The 20633-nt window shown below is 38.1% G+C and overlaps 1 protein-coding gene across 1 annotated transcript in view; it reads right to left on the bottom strand.

Annotated features, from left to right (window-relative positions):
• LOC109401602 (gelsolin) overlaps positions 1 to 20633 on the bottom strand; it is a 58359-nt gene that overhangs the window by 21569 nt on the left and 16157 nt on the right. Inside the window, exon 4 of the mRNA XM_062858065.1 lies at positions 4802 to 4867. Within this exon, the coding sequence (XP_062714049.1) occupies positions 4802 to 4867 (66 nt within the window). The remainder of the gene's footprint in view (positions 1 to 4801; positions 4868 to 20633) is intronic.

Genomic DNA, 20633 nt, shown 5'->3' with positions numbered 1-20633 from the left:
GTGACTAGTTATATTCAATAGAACACAAGATCTAATCACTAGCTAGTTATCAACGTCAAAAAACATAAACTTTTCATTAACCTTCATCCAGCCAACGTACATTTTCCACCTTCGGAAAAGCACAAAAATGGTCATAACTTTTTTGTTTTTCGATGGATTTTGGTGAAGTTATTCCGGATTGTCTTGGGGTACCAAAATTGGCCACATACTTTGCGCAAAGTATATCTCAAGATCCCGATGAGATAGAAGTATAGTGTCTTTGGCGAATTTGTTCAGCAGGTTAAGAACTAACTGGCAACGGCGACTTTGGTTCGTGATTCGGGCGCTAGGCGGCGCCAGTGTTAAAAATGTTCAAACCCTCATATATCAGAAACCTGATAAGATAGAATGATGCTGTCTTCGGCAAAATTCTTCAGCAAGCTCAGAACTATCTGATAGTAAAGTCTTTGGTTTGGAATTTATCCGCTAGGTGGCGCCTTGTGTCTGAAAATTCAAACACGTATATCTCGATACCCTAATGAGGTACAAGCATGCCGTTTTCAGCAAAGTTGATCAGCAGACTAAGAACTATCTGGCAATGGCGTCTTTGGTTCGAGAATCGTCCGCTAGGTGGCGACAGGGTAAAAAATGTTCAAACTTCTATATCTCAGAATCCTGATAAGATAGAATGATGCCGTCTTCAACAAAGTTCTTCAGCAAGCTAAAAACTGTCTGATAGTTGAGTCTTTGATTCGTGATTTATTCGTTAGGTTATTCGCTACACCATCTTTGACCCCCTGTAGACAAATTTTGTCACCCAACAATATTGCTCCGTTTAGTTCCGGGAATGTTTCCGGGAACTTCTACAGGAACTCTTCCGGATTTTTTTCCAACAATTTCTCCGGGAATTTCTCTAGGAATTCCTCTGGAAATTTCTCCGGGAATTCTTCAAGAAAATTTTTCAGGATGTCCTCTAGAACCCACTTCCGAAACTCCTTCTGGGAATTTCTCCAGGAGTTTTCCAGGAATGCCTCCGGATTTCCTCCGAGATTTTCCACAGGAATACCTCGATGAGTACCTCCGGAAATTACACCATGAATTCGGGATTTTCCTCAGAAATTCCTTCAAGAATTTCTCCAGACTGGATTTCTCCGAGAATTTTTCTAGGAGTTCCTCTAGGAATATCTCCGAAAATGTTTCCGGGAATTGCTTCGGAAATTTCTTCAAGAAATTGTCCGGGAAATCTTCCTAAAATTCTTCCAGGAATTCCTGCGGGAATTCCCCCAGAAATTCCTTCGGGAATTTCTTCAGGAACACTTCCGTTTTTTTTAAATCCACTGAAAATTTTCTCCAGGAAGTCTTTCTTCAGTAAGTCTTCCGTGACTTTTTTCAGAAAACGCTCTGAGAACTTCTCCAGGAATTCCTCTGGGAATTTCTCCAGGAATTCCTTCTCTGTTTTCTCCAGGAATTCTGCCGGGAATTTCTCTGGAAATTCCTCCGCGGATGTCTCTAGAAATATTCCCTGGAATTTCTCCAGAAATTCCACTAGGAATTTCTCCAGAAATTCCACTAGGAATTTCTTCAGGAAATCCTTCCAAAATTTTTCCTGGAATTCCACTAGGAATTTCTTTACGACTCCCGCTTGGAATTTCTCCGGGCATTCTTCAATGACTCCCATCAGCAATTTCTCCGGTGATTTCCAAGGTGATTCCTTCAGTTATTTCTCCGGGATTATTTCCAGGAATTCTTTTGGATATTTCTCCATGATTTCTCCCGGCGATTCCTCCAGAGATTCGTCCAGGAATTTCCGTCGGGGAATCCACCAGGAAGGAGGATTCCCTGAAGAGTTTTCCAGAGGAATTGCTGGAGAAATTACCGGAGGAATTCCTAGAGAAATTTCCTGAGGAATTCCTGGACGAAATCCTAGAGGCATTCTCTGTGGAATACTTTGAGAAATTCCCAGAGGATTTTCTGAGAAAATCCCGAAAATTTCATTTAAAAATTCCCGGAGGTATTTCAGAAGAGTCCCCGGAGGAATTCCTGGAGGATTTTCGGGAAGATTTGCAGAAGAAATTCCCAAAAGAATTCCTGGAGGATTTCCTGGAGAAATTGCCGGAAGAATTACAGGATGATTTCTCGGAGGTATTCGTAAAGGAAGTTCTAGAGGAATTCTGGGAAAAATTCTCAGAGGGATTTGTGAGAAAATAAAATCACGGAAGAGATTCCTGGAGAAATTCCCAGAGAATTTTCTTGAAAACAAAAACGAAAGTTTTCCTTAGAAAATTCCCGGATATATTCCTGGAAAAATTCCTAGAGAAATTCTTGGAGAAATTCCTAAATAACATTCTGGAGGAATTCCTGAAAAAATTCCCGGAGGAGTTCGTGGAGGAATTCCCGGAGGATTTCCTAGAGGATTTCCCGGAGGAACTTCTGGAGGATGTCCTAGAGGAATTCCCGAAAGATTTCCAGAATAAATTGCTGGAGGAAGTTCTTGGGGAATTCCCAGTGGAATTCTTGGATAAATTTCTGGAGGAATTTCCGGAGAAATTCCTGGAAAAATTCCCGGATGAGTTCCTGTAGAAATTCCCGGAGACATTCCCGGAAGAAAAAACGGAGCAAAAGAAGCATTATTGTAGGGTGACAAAACGTGTCTGCAAGGGGTCAAAGACGGTTTTAGAGTATTGCCTCTTGTACCACCGTACTCGACCGTCTACTATCCTGCCAAATGGTTCTTAGCTTGCTGAGCAACTATGCTGGAAATGGAATATTTCTTGTTCATTAGGGTGTTCATACAAGTATTTTCTTAATATTAGACGGAACCTATCGAATAATATCAGAACCAAGGACGCCAGATACGTCTTACTTCCTCTTAGCTTTCGGAACGTTTGGACGTTTTCCGATTTTTGAGATAAAATTGTTCGAATGTTTTGATTGCTAGTGTCCCCTAGCTTCACCTTTCTCGGATAGTTCTCAACCTGCTGAACAATCTTACAGAATACGCCATGTTTTTAGCATATAACAGTGTTTAAATATTATACACACGGTGCCACCTAACGAATAAATCACAAATCAAAGACTCAACTATCAGACAGTTTTTAGCTTGCTGAAGAACTTTGTTGAAGACGGCATCATCCTATCTTATCAGGATTCTGAGATATAGAAGTTTGAACATTTTTTACCCTGGCGCCACCTAGCGGACGATTCTCGAACCAAAGACGCCATTGCCAGATAGTTCTTAGTCTGCTGATCAACTTTGCTGAAAACGGCATGCTTGTACCTCATTAGGGTATCGAGATATACGTGTTTGAATTTTCAGACACAAGGCGCCACCAGTACAAGAAGGCGTGGAGCGCAGAGAGCACCATGGGCGGACCAGGTGGAGCGTGATCTGGCGAGTGTTGGGCGCGACCGAGGTTGGAGAGCTGTACCTGCAAATCGAGTATTATGGCGGCAAATTGTTGATTCAGTGTTATCATGAATTTGATGTTAACTAAATAAATGAAAATGAATAGTTGGATTATTAGGCGCCATGGGGAAGTAGTATTTCTTCTGACTGACAAAGGTCCTTTCAGATCATGGTTGCTTCCGACAGTATCTACACCGTTTCGGGCATGCGGGTTCTCCCAAATGTCCGGTTTGTGCTGGTTTAGAGGAAACGTGTTCGTGTGCCCCCGTTTTCGCACAATGTGAGACCGCATGCTTGCCACATGCGGGGAGGGCAAAACTCCAGACAATCTTGTCTAGAGGATGTGTAGGGATGAGTTTGGCTGGAATGCCGTTTCAACGGCTATCACCCATATCGTCTGGGAGCTACAGAGGAGTTGGCGCGTGGACTCGGAGAATGGCAATTAGCTTAGGCACACAACGCTGGTGCAGTACACGCTCAGTGTGCCTGTCTGGGTCACAATGACCCCAACATCTTACTAGGGTTATTTAGTAGCCACAAAGAGGAACGAAATCAGCCAAAATTTCTAATATATTAGTCATCTGTATCAGTTATTGCTCGATAAAATTTGTTTTCGATTTTTTTATTCAACATATTTTTAACTAGTATACAAACTAAAGTAAAAATTTTGAGAAATATCGCAGTAACTTGACGAATAAATTCTGCATACAGGATCGTAGGAACATTGCAGCCAATATTGATTCCCAATGGCTTCCTTATTACATGTATCATCTTTCGTCTAATTGCTATTGTTATCAATCCTATCACTGAACATTTGGTACCGTATACTATCGATCCGGGAGGCAGTGCGCACATGATTTCTGTTGAGTAATACAGAGATAATAATGAACGCCAAAATCAGGGCAATAAATTCACTCCCTTCATATCAATGATGAGATAATAGCACGATAGGCTTCCCATAGTGACTTTTGGCTTTTTTCTACTAATTGACTGAATTGATAATTTTGAAAAAGAATAAAAATAAAAATAGCTGTTAATGTTCGCATGTCGCCAATATGTTAATCGATGGCTAGACCATCCCCTCGGGTAAATCACCCCTGCTGCGGCGCGCCGTTGTCGGCTATAAACATCATGCCAACCTTGGAAACTGTCTGTGCTAAAGAAATCGATTTTCCCGGCTCCCAAAAAATGTGCACAGATAGTGTTTACATGCCACGCGTCAACTCGTTCGTACATCTGCTCTGTTTGCAGGAAAACCGCCGTAAAAGATTTATATTACTCACCTCATCGCAGAAAATAAAACTGATTTTTTCCCAGTAAACTGGTTTAAATTGAAAACTGTTTAGCAGGTACACATGTTACGCAGTCGGCGGCTCGGACCGTCGGAGCTAACCGTTTCGCGACTCTATTACTCACCTCGATTCTCCACACCTCCAGACCCTTGCTGGTGCCGGCATTCTCGAACGCTGGATGCATCACGGTCTTCCGATGTTTTTTTATGACACGTTGCTAATGACTAGAACCCGACGCAGCAGGACAGAAATGATTTTTCAAATTATCTACCACTGCTAGAACCGAAGTGACAATAAGCAGTTATAAATTGTTTTTTTTTCACTGGAATTCACTTTTTACGACCTAAACCCCACCGTTCGTACCGGGAGCCGAGAGTTGCGATTATACCGAATACTGAATTGGCACTGAATGGAGCGAGTCTACTAATCCAACATTTGTACGCTGACTGCTATAGCAGTAGTGCCAAGCTCTAGATAGCGTCGTTGTACCTATACCTACTACAGAATGATGAACCAGTTCGGTGCCGGTGTGGGGGTTTCTCCCATATCATCATGATGGGAGATCGTAAACAGAGAGAAGATGGTTCGTTCGATATACCTATAGTTTGTTTCCTCGGGAATCAGCCAGCGTGACGGCTCACGACTACGCGAGAATCTGCTCTCTGTTTTGATTGGGATCATGCCGGTATCTTTGGTATATAAGACTAGCTTTATGAATTACCACTTAAATTAGAAAAAAAAATCTTGATAAAGATGTTTTATTGAAATTTGAAACAAAAAAAGTGGAAGAAATGTTAAAGAAAGGTAAGGTAATTGTACGAATAGACAATGTCAAAATATATAAAGGTAGTGGCATACGTGGGACCATGGGCCGTATTTGTTTTGTTCTGACTTATGTGAACCACTGAGATTCCTTAAACGCCCCTGCTGAGAGCTAATCAAAAACCTACAGCAACTCCCTTGAACACCCCTGAGACTCCTGATTCCCACTAAGACTGTTTGAGACCCCATGAAATTTATCTGAATCCTCATCAGACCCCCTGAGACTTTCCTGAAAACTTTTGAAGTCCCTTGAGCTCTTTGGAGCTCCCGAACCCTTTTGAGACGTTCTGAATTGCCCATGAAATACCCCGAATCCTTCTTAAACTCCCTGAATCGCTCCTTAGATCCCTTGAAGCTGTCTGAAATTCTCCTCTCCTCCTAATAATTTCCTGATACTCACACTTAAAAAATATTCGCGGGCTCGGCTTTCCGCGCACAGCCGACAAGTCAGCAAACTCAAAAACTGTTATCTCAGTCAAAACTGCATTTGTTAGCTGATTCTCAGCAAAACAATTGCCAAACTTCAGCAATGAACTGTAAAAGTTGCTGAGATCTCGGTTATGTTGTTGTTTACCGAGCGCCTGGCTGTGCCGATCTCTGCGAAAGTTTAAGAAAATGCTGAGATCCCGGCAATTCAAATTAAGTGTGTTCCTTTAAACAACCCTGAAGCGTGGGGAAATCACCTAGGGCGAAAACCATTTCAATAAAGACAAAACAAAGCCCCCGAAACCCGCTTAAACCATCTCAATCTCTGTGCGAACCTTTGACACGTCTCTGAGACCCACGTAAATGATCCTAAATTCTCTTAGCTCACCTGAAACGCCCCTCCCTACGGAAACCTTCGGGTCCCTTTTTAAACTTTTCTAAATGTCTCTGAACTTCCTGAAACGTCTCCGAAAATCCCTTTGAACCATATAAAACATTTCTAGAATGCCCTTGAAACTCTTTCTACTCCCTTGAAACCCTCTGATTTTTTTAAACGATCGAAGCCCCTGAAGCTCCCGACACTTCTGTAAAAGAAATTTCGAAAGTTCAGAAATAAGCCCAAATTTTATAAAAAAAAAACGTTCCAAAAATCATACAAAAATAACCTTAAAATCGGTAAAAAAATTTAAGGGAAAATGTTCAAGCATTATCTATATATATAAAAATGAGTTTGAAGTCCCTTTGAGGCAACAAAACTCACGAACGGCTGAACCGATCAGGATGACTCTTGCATGGTTCGATTCGTATTCATGGTGGCTGTGTTTATAAGTAGTAAAAAATGTGAAAATCATCTGAAACAGTAAGAAAATTGATAAAAACCTGTTTTTTTATGAACTGGGAAGAAAATCAACACGATCGAAATGAAACCAATCTAGAGTGCGGTGATGTTTTACGCTCAACAGTTGTCAAACCACCACAGCTTGGCAAGACAACGTTTGCCAGGACAGCTAGTTATCTAATAAATTCCACCAAAACACAATAGAGTCTTCCAAGATTTATTTTCCGAAAACTTTCTCGGCAAAATAAATTGGTTAAGGATTATTTCTAGATTTTTCCCAGACGAACACGAATCGAACGCGTAACCCTCAGCATGGGTATTAGTGTCGAAACTGAGCTTAGTGAAGAGGCTCTAGTGGTGCATACCAACGAACACAAAAAGGAACTGATAATACTCATATAGTTAATTTTTCCTTCTTTAGACATAAGCTATTCTTTCGAGTTATGTTGTTTTGAAGATTGTTGTCATTAAGGCTACTAACAATATCATCAGAGATTTTTCCTTCTTTGAAATATATGCTATTCGTTTGGAAAATACTAACTTAGTAATGTAGGCGTTCAATAATCCATAGCATTATGGCTAGTCGTAAAACTTTCAACTTTGTTCTGATTCAGAACATCGTAACTAAAGCATGTTCCCTCAAAATGACTTAGTTTGGCCAACCATGAACGAAGGGACGGTCAATCGTTAAGCTCAAGCAAAACCAATGCGAGTGCCGCGGCTGGATAATCGACCAACAAGCAAATGCGTTTGAAAACTAGTCAAACCACTATTTCAACCTCATGTTATTTCAGCCTTTTGATGCATTCAGTCTTTTGTAATTTCAGCCTGCATTGTTTCAGCCTTTTGTTATTTCAGCCTTTCGTAATGCAGCCTTTTGTACGTAACCCCTTTTTTATGAGTCGATTGAAATTTCCACCGATAATTTATTTTAAAATAATGGTATACAAACACTCTCAAAATCAGGAGAAATATTTTTAGAGGTCCAATAAGTAACCTTACAGACGTTTATGACCTTCAGATTCCTTTACGAACCTATACTACGATGTCAGATATCTGTGCTGGTGGTGTATTAATTTTAAGATTTCGGAATTCTACCCATGATTCTTTCTTGAATTTCTTTCGAGACTCCTTGGAAACTGTCTTAGATTTCTACCGTAATTCTTCCTTCAAATTTATTCGCAGTCTCTCACTCCTTGAATTTATCACTAGAGGTTGCTAGCTAGAGTATTTTTCTGGCTTTCTCAAGTTTTCCATCCAGATGATTTCATATATTTGCTCGGGGTTTTTACAATGTTCTTTCTGGATCTCAGAGACTTGTTCCTGGGATTCCTACTGGAGATCCTCCCAGGGTATTCTGCAAGAGTTTTTAATGCGGTCTCTTTTGGAGACCCCGGTATTTCTTCTTAAGGTTATCCCGATATGCTTCCAGAGTTTCTCGCTGGATTACTCCCGGAGATTCTTCCAAAATGTATGTTAAATTCCTTCAGAAATTTCTCTTTCCGCGATTGCTTTTCATCCATTTATTACCCATTTATCCAGAGAGTTTTCCGACATTTTTATTGTATTTCCTCGCGGACTTTCGCCCGTAGTTCCTTCCGGGATTTATCTTGGAGGTTTTCGTGTTTCTTCTTAAATTTTCTTTATATTTCATTCTGGGATACTATCAGAACTTTTTTCCGACGTGTCCCAGTTTTACTCAGGATTTCTTCTGAAACTCCTCTCGAGACTTCTCCAGAAATTCAGAAGAAAGTCTCCTGAAAAACTTCCGACAAGAACTTCAGGAATAACGATTAAAGTAATCCCAGTAGGAGTATCTAGAATTTCGGGACAATTTCTGGTAGCGATTCCGCAAACAGCTTTTGGAATAATACCGAGAAAATGTGTAAAAATAATCTCAGGTTGAAAGAAATATGATAAAGAAAATACGAGAAAAAGCCTGGAAAACGCTCCTGCAGAAATTCCAGATAGCGCTCCAGAAAAAAAAATGGAAAGTCCAGGGTATATTCAGAAAATAAACTCAAAAAGACATCTCGGAAGGAACTCCTGCAGAAAATTCTTGAAAAAGTCTTTGAGAATTCCTTGGAGGAGATTCATTAGAAAGCCTAAGAATGACTCCTGTAGCAACTCTGGAAAAATCCTTGTTTATTTATTTATTTCATAATTCAACGGACCTATTCATGGTCTAATTGAATGACTTAAAATTAAATATTAACAAATCGCTCCATTCATAATTACATCAACAAATAAATCATACTAGATCCACAGCTACCAAAGTCAATACAATCCAAAACATATCGAAACATCTGATTACATAAAGGAAATAACAAATAATGACAGTTACAGCTTCCAGCTAGGTTTCCATGCACGGTTTACAAATTCGCGGAATTTGACTCCACAAGGCCATGTCGAGGCATTTAATGCTTATTCTCTCCACTTTTCGTTTAAATCTATCCTAAATGACACGTTATCGAACATGCCATATTTAAAATACCTTGAAACTAATTTAACTACTCTCAAGCAATCATTGTATGGAGCACCAATGCATTGACACACCATCGTTTTTACATCAGCCTCGGTTACACAGCTGTCAATATTAGTTATAAACAGAGACAATTCCTGCCTTGTATTCGGTTGCGCGATAGTTTCGTTTTCACCTATACTACAATACATGTTTGGCGAACTAGTACCCTCGGTCGATTCCTCTTTATTATCATTGTAGTTCTGATTTGTTCCATTAATCAGCGTTGAAGACATGACAGGAGTGGAATGATGAACTGGCGAGTGGGATGAACTTTCGGTTGGTGAGAAGGACGATAAAATTTGCAGTATTCCCGCGACTTGTAATTTCAGATCTGCAATTTCGTTATGCACATATCAGTCTTCGGGAATAATTTCGGGGATAATTTCGGGGGCACTATCGGCTTTGGAAAAACATTCCTTCCACTTGCGAAACGGTGGTAAACATTTCTCACACATCCAAACAACTCCTCTTGTAAGGGATAGCAGCTGCACTTTGCTTATATCCACACACTTCAAATGAAACAAAGCCGCACAGGGACCGTCACAAGTGATGAAAGGTCGGCTCGATGTATCGATATGGTTCGAACATTTTCTGCAAAGTGATGCTGCTTCACGACTATTTTCCATTTTTTGCTTATTCTTAACGTATATCTGACAAACGTAAATCTTAGCAAAACACTTCTTCTAACGTTCGCAAAAAAGTCTAATAATAGTATCAAACGGCAAAACGGAAAAAACGGCTTCAAAGCAGACCGCGAAATCGACAACGTTCAGAGCGAACGGACACGAAAGACAACAACTTGTTGCAGAGTTACTGGGTAAATGAATTTTAGCTTCCAGATTCATCCACGTCCACATGGAATTTGCAACTTCTTATCTGAAGTCGGCTTGTCGCAATTACCTGCTAGATCTATTAATCCACTTCTGAGAAGAAGCAATGTTCGTTATTCAAGTATTCCCTTTATATTCTAGGTTTTCCCCTGTAAAATAAAATTCCCTGAGGCTTCCCGGTTTTTCAGGTTTTTCTAGGTAATACACACCCTGATTATAGATCGTCTCAAAACCCTTTTAAGAAAGAGCATATTTTAAACCATCTAAACCATTCACGCCTCAGCATGGGTCGCATGACACTTTGAATTAGGGCTTCCTGTTTTGTAGACTTCAACCCCCGGAACATGTTCTCCGTAGTGCTATTCTAAGTCAGCAGATATATAGTAATAGTTGGATAACGTGAAGCGAATGTTTCACATCTAGATGAAATGGTATCATTTTTGTAAGCCTGGGAGCCCCAGAGTGCAGAGTGCACATGGTTATCTAGGTCACTCTCCTCCCGGACTTTCTCGACGAAATTCCACCAGGAATTCCTCCTAGGATTCATTTAGCAATTCATCAGGGGATTCCTTCGGGAATTCCTGCAAGGGTTCTTCCCTGAATTCCTTCAAAGTTTCCTCCAGGAATTCCTCCAGGGTTTCCGCTTTGAGTTTTTCATGGAGCTCCTTCAGGAATTTCTCAACTAATTCTGCTAAAGATTTCTCCATATTTTTTTTGTCTATATTAAAGAGACTTTCAGGCAGACGCTGGTTTGCCTCTCCTTACCTCCATAAATTATTCCCGTAACAGCTCCAAGAAATCCTCTAAAGATTTTTCCAAGGATTCATCCAGAATCTTAATCATCTGAACTTAATAAATTCCCCCACGAAATCCTCCAGGAATTCTTCCAGGGATTTTCTCAGGAATTTCTCCAGGGATTCCTTCATGAATCCCTCCAGAAATTTCTCCAGGAATTATTATAGGAATTTCTTTAAAAATTGTTCCGGGAAATATTACAGGAATTCCTACAAAAAATATTTAAAGATTCCTCCATGAATTCCTAGAGGAATACTCCAGGAATTACTTCAGAAGTTCCTCGATGAATTGCTACAGGAATTCCTCCAAGAATTATTCCAGGAAATCCTCCAGGAATTACTCTAGGCAATCCTACAGGAATTCAAGGAGATTCTTCAAGGAATTCCTGGAGCAATTCCTAGAGAGATCTTGAAAAAAGTCTTGGAGGTATTCTTGAAGAAATTTTTGGATGGGGATTTTGGCGGATGTCTTGGAGGAATTCGTGGAGTAATTCTTGGAAGATTCAACGAAGGAATTCTTGGAGGAATTCCTGGGGCGATTCTTGAAGGTATTTCTGGAAGAATTTCTGAAGATATTCATTGAAAAATCCTTGGAAGTATTCCTAGTGGAGTTTGTAAACGAATCGCTGGCTAAATTCCTGGAAGAACTTCTTGGATGAATTTTTGACAGAAGTATTGGAGCAGGTCCTGGAGAAATTCTTATTAGAGATCCTGTACGAATACTTGAAATAATTTCTGGATATATGTATTCTTGGATGGGTTCTTGGAGGAATTTCTAGCAGAAGTCCTGGAAGAATATCTGGAGAAATTCTTGGAAAACTCCTAGAGGATTTTTTACGAACTTTTGGAGGCATTCTTGGAGAAATTATTGGTAAGATTTTTGGACAAATTCTTAACAGTATTATTGGAGTAATTCCTGGCAAAATTCGTCGAGGAATTCTGGGATGAATTCTTGGAAGAAGTCTCGGAGCAGATAGTGCAGAAATCCATAAAGGAGTTCTCGGAGACATCCCTACAGTTGTTCCAGGAGCATTTTCTTGTAGAATATCTGAACGTTTCCTGAAGAATCTTGGAAGAATTCATGAAGCAATTTCTGGAGAACTTTTGGATGCATTCTTGAAGAAATGTCTTGAAAAAAAAAAAATCCGTGGAGATATTTTTGGCGAAATGTCAGAAGGGATTCTTGGAGAAATTCTTGACAGAAGTCTTAGTGGGACTCCTGGTGAAATTCTTGGGAAAATTTCTGTAGGATTTTTTAGAGGAATGTGGGCTTCGTGGCCGAGCGGTTAGCGCCGTCAGTCGTTTAGGTGTCTCGTAAGCCTCGGAGTGTGGATTCGATTCCCGCTCCAGTCGGGGAAAACTTTTCGTCAAACGGTAAATTCTCCACTGAGCCACTGGGTGTAATATGTGTTGTCCGTTGTCAAATGTTAGTAATATTCAGTCTGTACAGGCCACAAGGTCTAAGACGGTGTAATTGTCTCTTTTTAAAGATAGTTTTGGAGGCGTTCGTGGAGGATTCATGAAGGTATTTCCGGAGTAATTTCAGGGGGAATTTCTGGAGGATTTCCTAGTCTAATTCCGAAAAGGATTTATTAAGAAATTCCTGGAGGAAGTCCTGAAAGAGTTTCGGGAGAAATTCACGGAGTAATTCCTGAAGGAGTTTCTGGAGTGATTTCGGCATGAGTTTTTGGCGTTATTCCTTAAGACATTTTTGAAGGATTTTCTGAGGAAATCCCTGAAGTAATCCAAGGAGTATTTTCTAAAGGTACCCTGAAGGATCCTGGAGGTATTCATGGAGGAATTTCTGGATGATTTCTTGAAAAAACATCTTTGAAAATCCGTTGGGGAATTCTTTGAAGAATTCCTCGAAGATTTCCGGAAGAAGTTCCTGGAGAAATTCCTATAATATATTTTGTTGGAATTTCTTGAAAAATTTCTTAATGAATTCCTGGAAGAATTCCTGGAGATATGCCTGAAAGAAATCTCTGGAATATTTTTTGGAAAAATTTCTGGAGGATTTCCTGCAGATTTCTGGAGAAATTCTTCGAGGAATTTCTGGAAAAAAAATTCTAGAGGGATTTACGGAGGCATTCCTTGAGGAATTCTTGGAAGAATACTTGGAGAAATTCATGGAACAATTTCTGGAAAATTCCTTGGAGGACTTCCTACAGGGATTCTTTGAGGAATTCTTGGCAGATGTTTTTGATATCTTGTGAAATTCTTGGAGAAATTCCTGGTGGAATACTTGAAGATATTCCTGGAGAAATTCCTGGGGGATTAGGATTGGATTGTCTTTATTAGGCTCTACAGCCCTTGGACTATTGTAGGAATTTTTGGTAGAATTCTTGAAGGAATTCCTGGAAGATATTTTCGAGGAATTTCTTGAAAAATTCTTGGAGTAACTATTGGCAGAAATTCTTGGAGGAATATCTGGAGGGATTCTTTGAGGAATTATTGACGAAAGTCTTGAAGGATGATTCCTGATGGATTTTTTAAGGAACTTTTGGAGGAATTCTTGAAGGAATTCCTGAAGAAATTCTTGGAGGAATTCCTTGATAAATTCTTCGAGTAATTCCAGGAGGAATTATTGTAAGAATTTCTGGAAGAATTGCAAAATGAATTCCAGTAAGCATTTTCTGGAGCGGTTTAAGAAGGTTTTCTTGGTATTTTTTTTATGAAAAATATCCGAAAGAATCCGTGGAGAAATTCTCGGAGCAATCCCGAGGTAAATTCTTGGAGTAATTGTTGAAGTAATCGCTGATGTAACTCCTGAAGTATTGTTTGAGGATTTCTTAAATAAATTTTTAAAGGAATCCCTGGAGGAACTTCAGAAGAATTCTCGGAGGAATTTTTGAAGTATTGCCTGGAATAATTTCTGAAAGATTTCACGGTGGATCCTGGAAGAATTTTTGTAGGTGTTCCTGGAGAAATACCTGAAGGGAATCTTGGAGAAAATTCTTGGCGGAAGTCTTGGAGTACAACAGAATCATGAATGAATTTTACTGAAAAACAAAAGTAGAGTCTGCGGACCTTGAATTCCAGAATAGTTTGGATGACCTAGATCACCAAGTAAATTTAGCAGAGTAAATATAAAGTAAAGAGATACAAGATTAGAGCTTGTATAGCTTGAAGATCTAAATATCAGAATAGTTTGGATGACCTAGATCATCAAGTGAATGTTGGTAAGTTATCAGAATTGCACTCGTTTCACCAAATCGAATTTGATAGTTTTAAGTGATTTATGTTAGGTACGATATTTCCCATACAAGTCACCCACCAAAAGTTGCATGCAAGTTTATGTACTGACATAAAATGCTTAAATCTATTGATTTTGATTTGGTAAAAAGAAATATTTAGATGTTAATTGACCAATTTATCCTTTGATTGTCTAAAAAAATATTTCCATGCTTAATGGCTTGCAGTAAAAAAAAAAACAAAATCGCATATTTTACCCTATAAATTGAGGTATAGCAAAAAATTGTGACGTGCTGGAGCAAATCTGAGCCCAGATTCAGGTTCAGCGGCCCAAAATCTGCCAGAGACACATAAGTTTGCTCTGGAGACAAAAAAATGTTGCGCTGTGTTATTACTCGTTTTGAGTAATTTTGCTCTTTATTCAAAGAGTTTTAATGCATGGATATATTTTTCCTCGTACATAAGGGGTCATCGTATATCGACTCTCGGGTTTTACATTCAACTTAGCAGAGAACTCTAGTAGCACCATCTATGACTGCAAAAACCGGCATCAAATTCATTCACAAAGTATGGGTGTAACCTGAAACCCACTATAGTGGAAGTGCAACAACTTCTGCCCCAAAGCTGCGTAACCAACATTTGGATGTTCGATCGAAGCCCGTGCGTGAATGGCGTAAATTCTCTACCTATACTAGCCAACGCAAAGCGTGTAGGTATGATGTCATTCCAATGACTTTCGGTAAGAACGAATGAAGCTTCGCATGACCCTACATTTCAACAATGATCGGTGGTGGTTGTTGTTGCCGAATGATGCGTTGAATTTGGCGTTGAAGTCTTATCAGCTGCCTACCTCACCTGGCAGCGCTCTCTCAGCAACGTAACCGAAACGACGTCGCCGAAAAGTGGTTGCATTTGCGATTGTGATGACTGTGTAGTCGTCGTCGTCGTCGTCGTTTATCTATCTACAGTTTACACAGATCTATTGGGCGAGATATCTTGACCGGTAGTGAGTCACCTGGTAATTAAAATACTCTCATCTGCCTATATTGCTCAGTATTGCAAACTGGGAGCAACTAGACAAACTGGACTAGACAAACAGATGATACTGTGTGTCTTGTTCATTCACTTCAATTTTTTTGAATGTTTTATCGAACATTATACTGCCGTGTGCAAAAATCTTCCATTTAATTGTTGACCATGCAAAATAGCACTTTTTTGCGCTGGCTGTCTCGGTTTCTTTAGATTTTTATTCGGGAGTTCCTTCTTAAATTCCCATGAATTTCTTTTGTGATTTCTCCAGAAGATTTTTCTGATCTTCCGCAAGAAGTTCTGGTGTCCTCTGTTATGTTTTCTTGTTTTTTTTTTTTCAGAAATACCTCAAGTAGTTATTTTTGGGATTTTTACTTGACTTTCTTCTGATATTCTTCGTAGAATTACCTCTGTGTTTTTTTAGTTATTCCTTCTGGGACTCCTGCAGAAGGCCCTCTCCGATTCTCCATAGCGTACCTACTGGGATCCCTCAAGGAGTTTCTTCAGGTAGTTCCTTCTACTTTCGGAGATCGGTCTGGAAATCTCAAAGATTTTCTTCTGGGGATCCTAAGGATGTTTCCGCAAAATACATCTTCTAAGATTTATCTATTAGTTATCTCCGGGATTTTGAAAGGAGATACTTCTGCAATTCCTCAATTTGTCTGTTATTTCGAGAGAAAGACCTTTGCTCTAGGGAATTCTATTTCTCATACAGATCGTTTTAGGTTTGGTTCTAGATTTTTTTCGAGAATTTTCCCTGGGATTCTTCCCGTATGTTTTTCTAAGATTACAAAAGTTACTTCTTGATAAAAATCAGAAGGAACTACTGAAGGAATACAAAAAAAATCTTGAGGGATACCAGTATAAATTCCTTGGTAAATCTGAGGAGGAATTTCTTGAAGAATCCTAAAAGAAATTCTTGAAATAAAAAAGACAATTACACCGTCTTCGGCCAGAGGCCACACAGACTGAACATTCACTAACATTAGGCAACGGACAACACATATAACACTCAGTGGCACAGTGGAGAATTCTCCGTTTGACGAAAAGTTTTCCCCGACTGGAGCGAGAATCGAACCCACACTCCGAGGCTTACGAGACACCTAAACGACTGACGCCGCTAACCGCTCGGCCACGAAGCCCACGTAATCCCAGATGCAATTGAGAATGTTCAGAAGGGCCTTCTAGCAGAATCTCAGAATAAATATTCGAAGAAAAATCAGATGAAATATCTGAAATAAAAATCCACCCTTCTGAAGGTGGATCTTTCTGAGGAATTCCTTCTCGAATCCTTCCAGAAATTTCTTCTGTGATCGAGAAAATCCTGCCGAAATTTTCTTGAGCATTCTATCTAGCTCTAAACGTATCTTCATTTTACAAGATCCTTTTCGGATTCCTCGAAGATTTTCTTCTGAGATTTCTGCTGGTCTTTCTTTATTTTCTCGTAATATAGCTCCTTCTTTCCATGATTCCAGAAGGAACTTCTTGAAGAATATGAAAACGTACCTCTTGAGGAATCCGTAAAGAAATGTTCTCTGAAATTCATGTAAAAAAATCAGAGGAATCTCCAGCAGGTTTAGCAAAAGTACCATTTAAAAACATTGAAGATTCATATTTTTGAATTTGTAATTTGTTATTTAATTAATTATATCAGTTTTTGTCAAATCATGGGAAAAACAATAGCTCTAAAGTTGGGAAACATTAGGAAACTCAGAAGGGTCTTCTTCATACATGTCCCTAATTAAAAACTGTGGAAGTGTTCTATAAACTAAGTTTCAGAAAAGCATGCGTAATTCCAGCGAAACGAAAAGGCGATCAGAAAAAAAAGATAAAGAGAAAAATGAAGAAGAGGAAGAGAAGTAGAGGTAGTAGTAATAAAAGAAAAGAAGAATTGAAGAAGAAAACAAAAAGACTTGAAGAATCGTCTGAAATAACACATGCAAGTCTTCTAATAACTCTGCGATTATTACTGACGAACCTCCAGTTAGAATGCTGCCGGAATTTTATTGTATGTAGAATTCCATAATCACACAAAGAACATTTATGAAACTTTTACTTTGGTGTAATGTCTGTGTCATTCTGCCTTAGAAATTTATTCAGAACTTAACCAATGGGGTAGAACTTGCTACAAGAATATCAAATGAAAAATGTCATTTTTAGAAGGAATTTCGGAACATTATTTTACTTGTACAAAAGGTGAAGTCTAAAAAACACTCAATATCAAAAATTTTCGAAAATAAAACTAAGAAGGAGTGATTGGTAAAATTTCCGCAGATAATTCTGTTAAATCATCAACCATCAAATCAAAGTCGTTTCTGTGGAGTGTAGGGGATTTTTTTATTACCCTATGGGTTTGGGCCGAAGGGTCTCAGATTTTCATGAAACTTTTTCCATAGGCAGGGCTCATGGATAGATCTATGACAAAAGGTCGATGGTCAAAAGGTCGAAAGCCATAAAGTCGAAAGGTCGAAAGGACAAAAAATCGAAGGGTCAAAAGGTCGAAAGGTCGAAATAAAAAAATAACTAGGGCAAAAGGTCGAAAGTTCGAAATCACAAGCGGTCAAAAGGTCGAAAGGTCGAAATAACAAAAAAAATAACTAGGACAAAAGGTCGAAAGGTCGAAGGGTCAAAAGGTCGAAAGGTCGAAAAGTCAAAATAAAAAAATAACAAGGCCAAATGTCGAGAGGAAGAAGGTTGGAAGGTCAAAGGCTCGAAGGCTGTAGTTAGTAATAAAACTGACAGGCCTGGATTCGTTACGAAAAGCGGATTTCAAATTTATTCAAGTACCTGCAGCGCGATGATTTACGCCATAAATATTTTTCGCGTTGCGTCATTCCTAATCAATATGTGGTTTTGGATGGAATAAAAAGAAATCGTCAAAACGAATAGAAAAAGTACGTATAAAGTATCAAAAATGCAATGTCTCATAAGTACATTGAACTAGAGGTTATTAAAAAAATAAAACGTAACGTTGATCTTCACATCTTTAATATTTAAGTTGATCTTTGTAGGAGATCTCTTTGGACATATTTGAAACCAAATTTAAAATAATCGCTGTGATAGTATAACTAGAAAGAACGACCTATTTTTAAAAGAAGAAAAAATATTATACACAATTGTATTATTAGTAAGCACGCCAAAAATTATCAAAAAACATTTCTAGAAAGAACAGCCTATGTTCAAAAGAAGGTAACATTATATAGGAAAAAATAATGGTAGTCACGCCAGTAGCTATAAATATGTTACTACAAAAAAAAAATAAATAAAAAAAAACAACATAAAAACATGGTTTGAAATAGTTTATTTATTTATTTATTGAATTAATTGCTTCATATAGTAATATCTATGCTAATTTAAAAACTCTCAAGGACTAATGCGATTCCTGTTACATGATCTGAAATGTTGCTGGGTGAGTACTTGGACACCAAATTGAAAATCTCCTTGTCACTTTGAAGAAAATATTGCGAGTTTTTTTTTTAAATGCTTCCTGTGACAGTATTACTCAAAGAAACGACCAATTTTTCAAAAAAGGCAAAATTTTAGAAACGAATATATTATTAGTAAGTAGACAAAAAAATGTCAAGAAGCACTACTAGAGGAAACGGCCTATGTTTAAAAGAAGGCAAAGTTCTATTAAAAAAAATATAGTAATAATGTCAACAACTGCCAAAAAGCATTACTAGAAAGAACAGATTATCTTTGAAAAAAGGCTAAATTCTATAAAAGAAATTAATAGTAGTAACGCCAATAATTGTTCAAATGAATCATGCATTCTACAACAAACTAGTACTACGAAAACGGCAACTATTATAAAAACCCACTGTAATTAAAGGTTGGATTCCCGTTCCGGTCAGGAAATATTGTTGACTTATTAGGAATAGTGTATGCTTGTCATATAATATAAAAATTCAAACAATGACAGGCAAAGAAAGCCCTTCAATTAATAACTGCGAAAGTGCTAAAAGAACACTAAGTTGAAAAGATGCAGGCCTAGCTGCAGTGAGAATGTAAAGTTAGAAGGAAGAGGAAAGAAGAGATTTATGGTTATTTTGGTCTTCTGTATCATCGTCATTGTTCCACTTCATCCATTTTTCAATTCGACCTTTTGTCCTAGTTTATTTTTTTTCAATTTCGACCTTTCGACCTTTTGAGCCTTCGACCTTTTGTCCTATCGACCTTTTGTCCTAGGTATTTTTATATTTCGACCTTTCGACCTTTTGACCCTTCGACCTTTTGACCCTTCGACCTTTTGAGTGTCGACCTTTTGATCTTCGACTTTTTGACCTTCGACCTTTTGTCCTACAACCCTCATGGATATATGAACAAAAAAAAATGAGAAAAATTCAGGGTCGCCTATTTTCCCGGAAAATTCAGGTGGATTTTTTTTGTTTTCCCTTGATACTACTTACTTTGAAAAATCATAACTCAAGAACGAAGCATCGTAGAAACAAAGTTTTTATTTAAAAATGACAGCAAATTTTCTCAGAAATAAAAAAAAAATGAACTAGAAAAAGTTTTCCACAAAATTTTCCACAGTTGAGAAAATTCGTAATGAAAAGCCGGAAAAACTATGCCCGAACTAGTGGAAAATTTTCGAAAAAATATTTTTGAGAAGTTTATTTTATAAGCTTCAATCGCTGAAATTTTTGGAATGCACTTTTTTTCGTTTTTGAGTTATGACCAATTTTGTTGAAAAATGTCCAAATGTGCCATAAAAGCCTTTTCTTTGAAAAATCATAACTCAAGAACGAAGCATCGTAGAAACAAAGTTTTTTAATGAAAATGAAAGAAAATTTTCTCAGGAATTCAAAAAATAAATATGAAATGTAAAAAGTTTTCCAAAAAATTTTCCACCGTTGAGAAAATTCATACAGAAAAGCCGGAAAAACTATGTCCGAGCTCGTGGAAAATTTTCAAAAAAAATATTTTTGAGACGGTAATTTCATAAGCTTTGATCGCTGAAATTTTTGGACTGCACTTAATTTTCGTTCCTGAGTTATTGGAAATCGACCAGCCAAGGGCTGAAAGCCTCTGAAATAAAGACAAATCAATTAAATCAAATATGGGAAATTTAGTGAAAAATGACCACATAATATAGGCTTACATGATCATTTTCACAAAATTGGTCATAACTCAGTAACGAAAAAAAAAGTACATTCCAAAAATTTCAGCGATCAAAGCTTATAAAATTACCTTCTCAAAAATTTTTTTTTGAAAATTTTCCGCGAGTCCGGACATAGTTTTTCCGGCTTTTCTTTATGAATTTTCTCGACGGTGGGAAATTTTGTGGAAATCTTTTTCCACTTCATATTTTTTTGGAATTCCTGAGAAAATTTGCTTTCGTTTTTATTACAAAACTTTGCTTCTACGATGCTTCGTTCTTCAGTTATGATTTTTCGAAGAAAAGGCTTTTATGGCACATTTGAACATTTTTCAACAAAATTGGCCATAACTCAAAAACGAAAAAAAAGTGCATTCCAAAAATTTCAGCCTTTTAA

This window comes from Aedes albopictus, chromosome 3 (assembly GCF_035046485.1).
Source record: "Aedes albopictus strain Foshan chromosome 3, AalbF5, whole genome shotgun sequence".
In the NCBI taxonomy this organism is placed as follows: Eukaryota; Metazoa; Arthropoda; class Insecta; order Diptera; family Culicidae; genus Aedes; species Aedes albopictus.
Note: the sequence above shows the minus strand (reverse complement) of the source record. Positions and strands in the feature narration are given on the sequence as shown.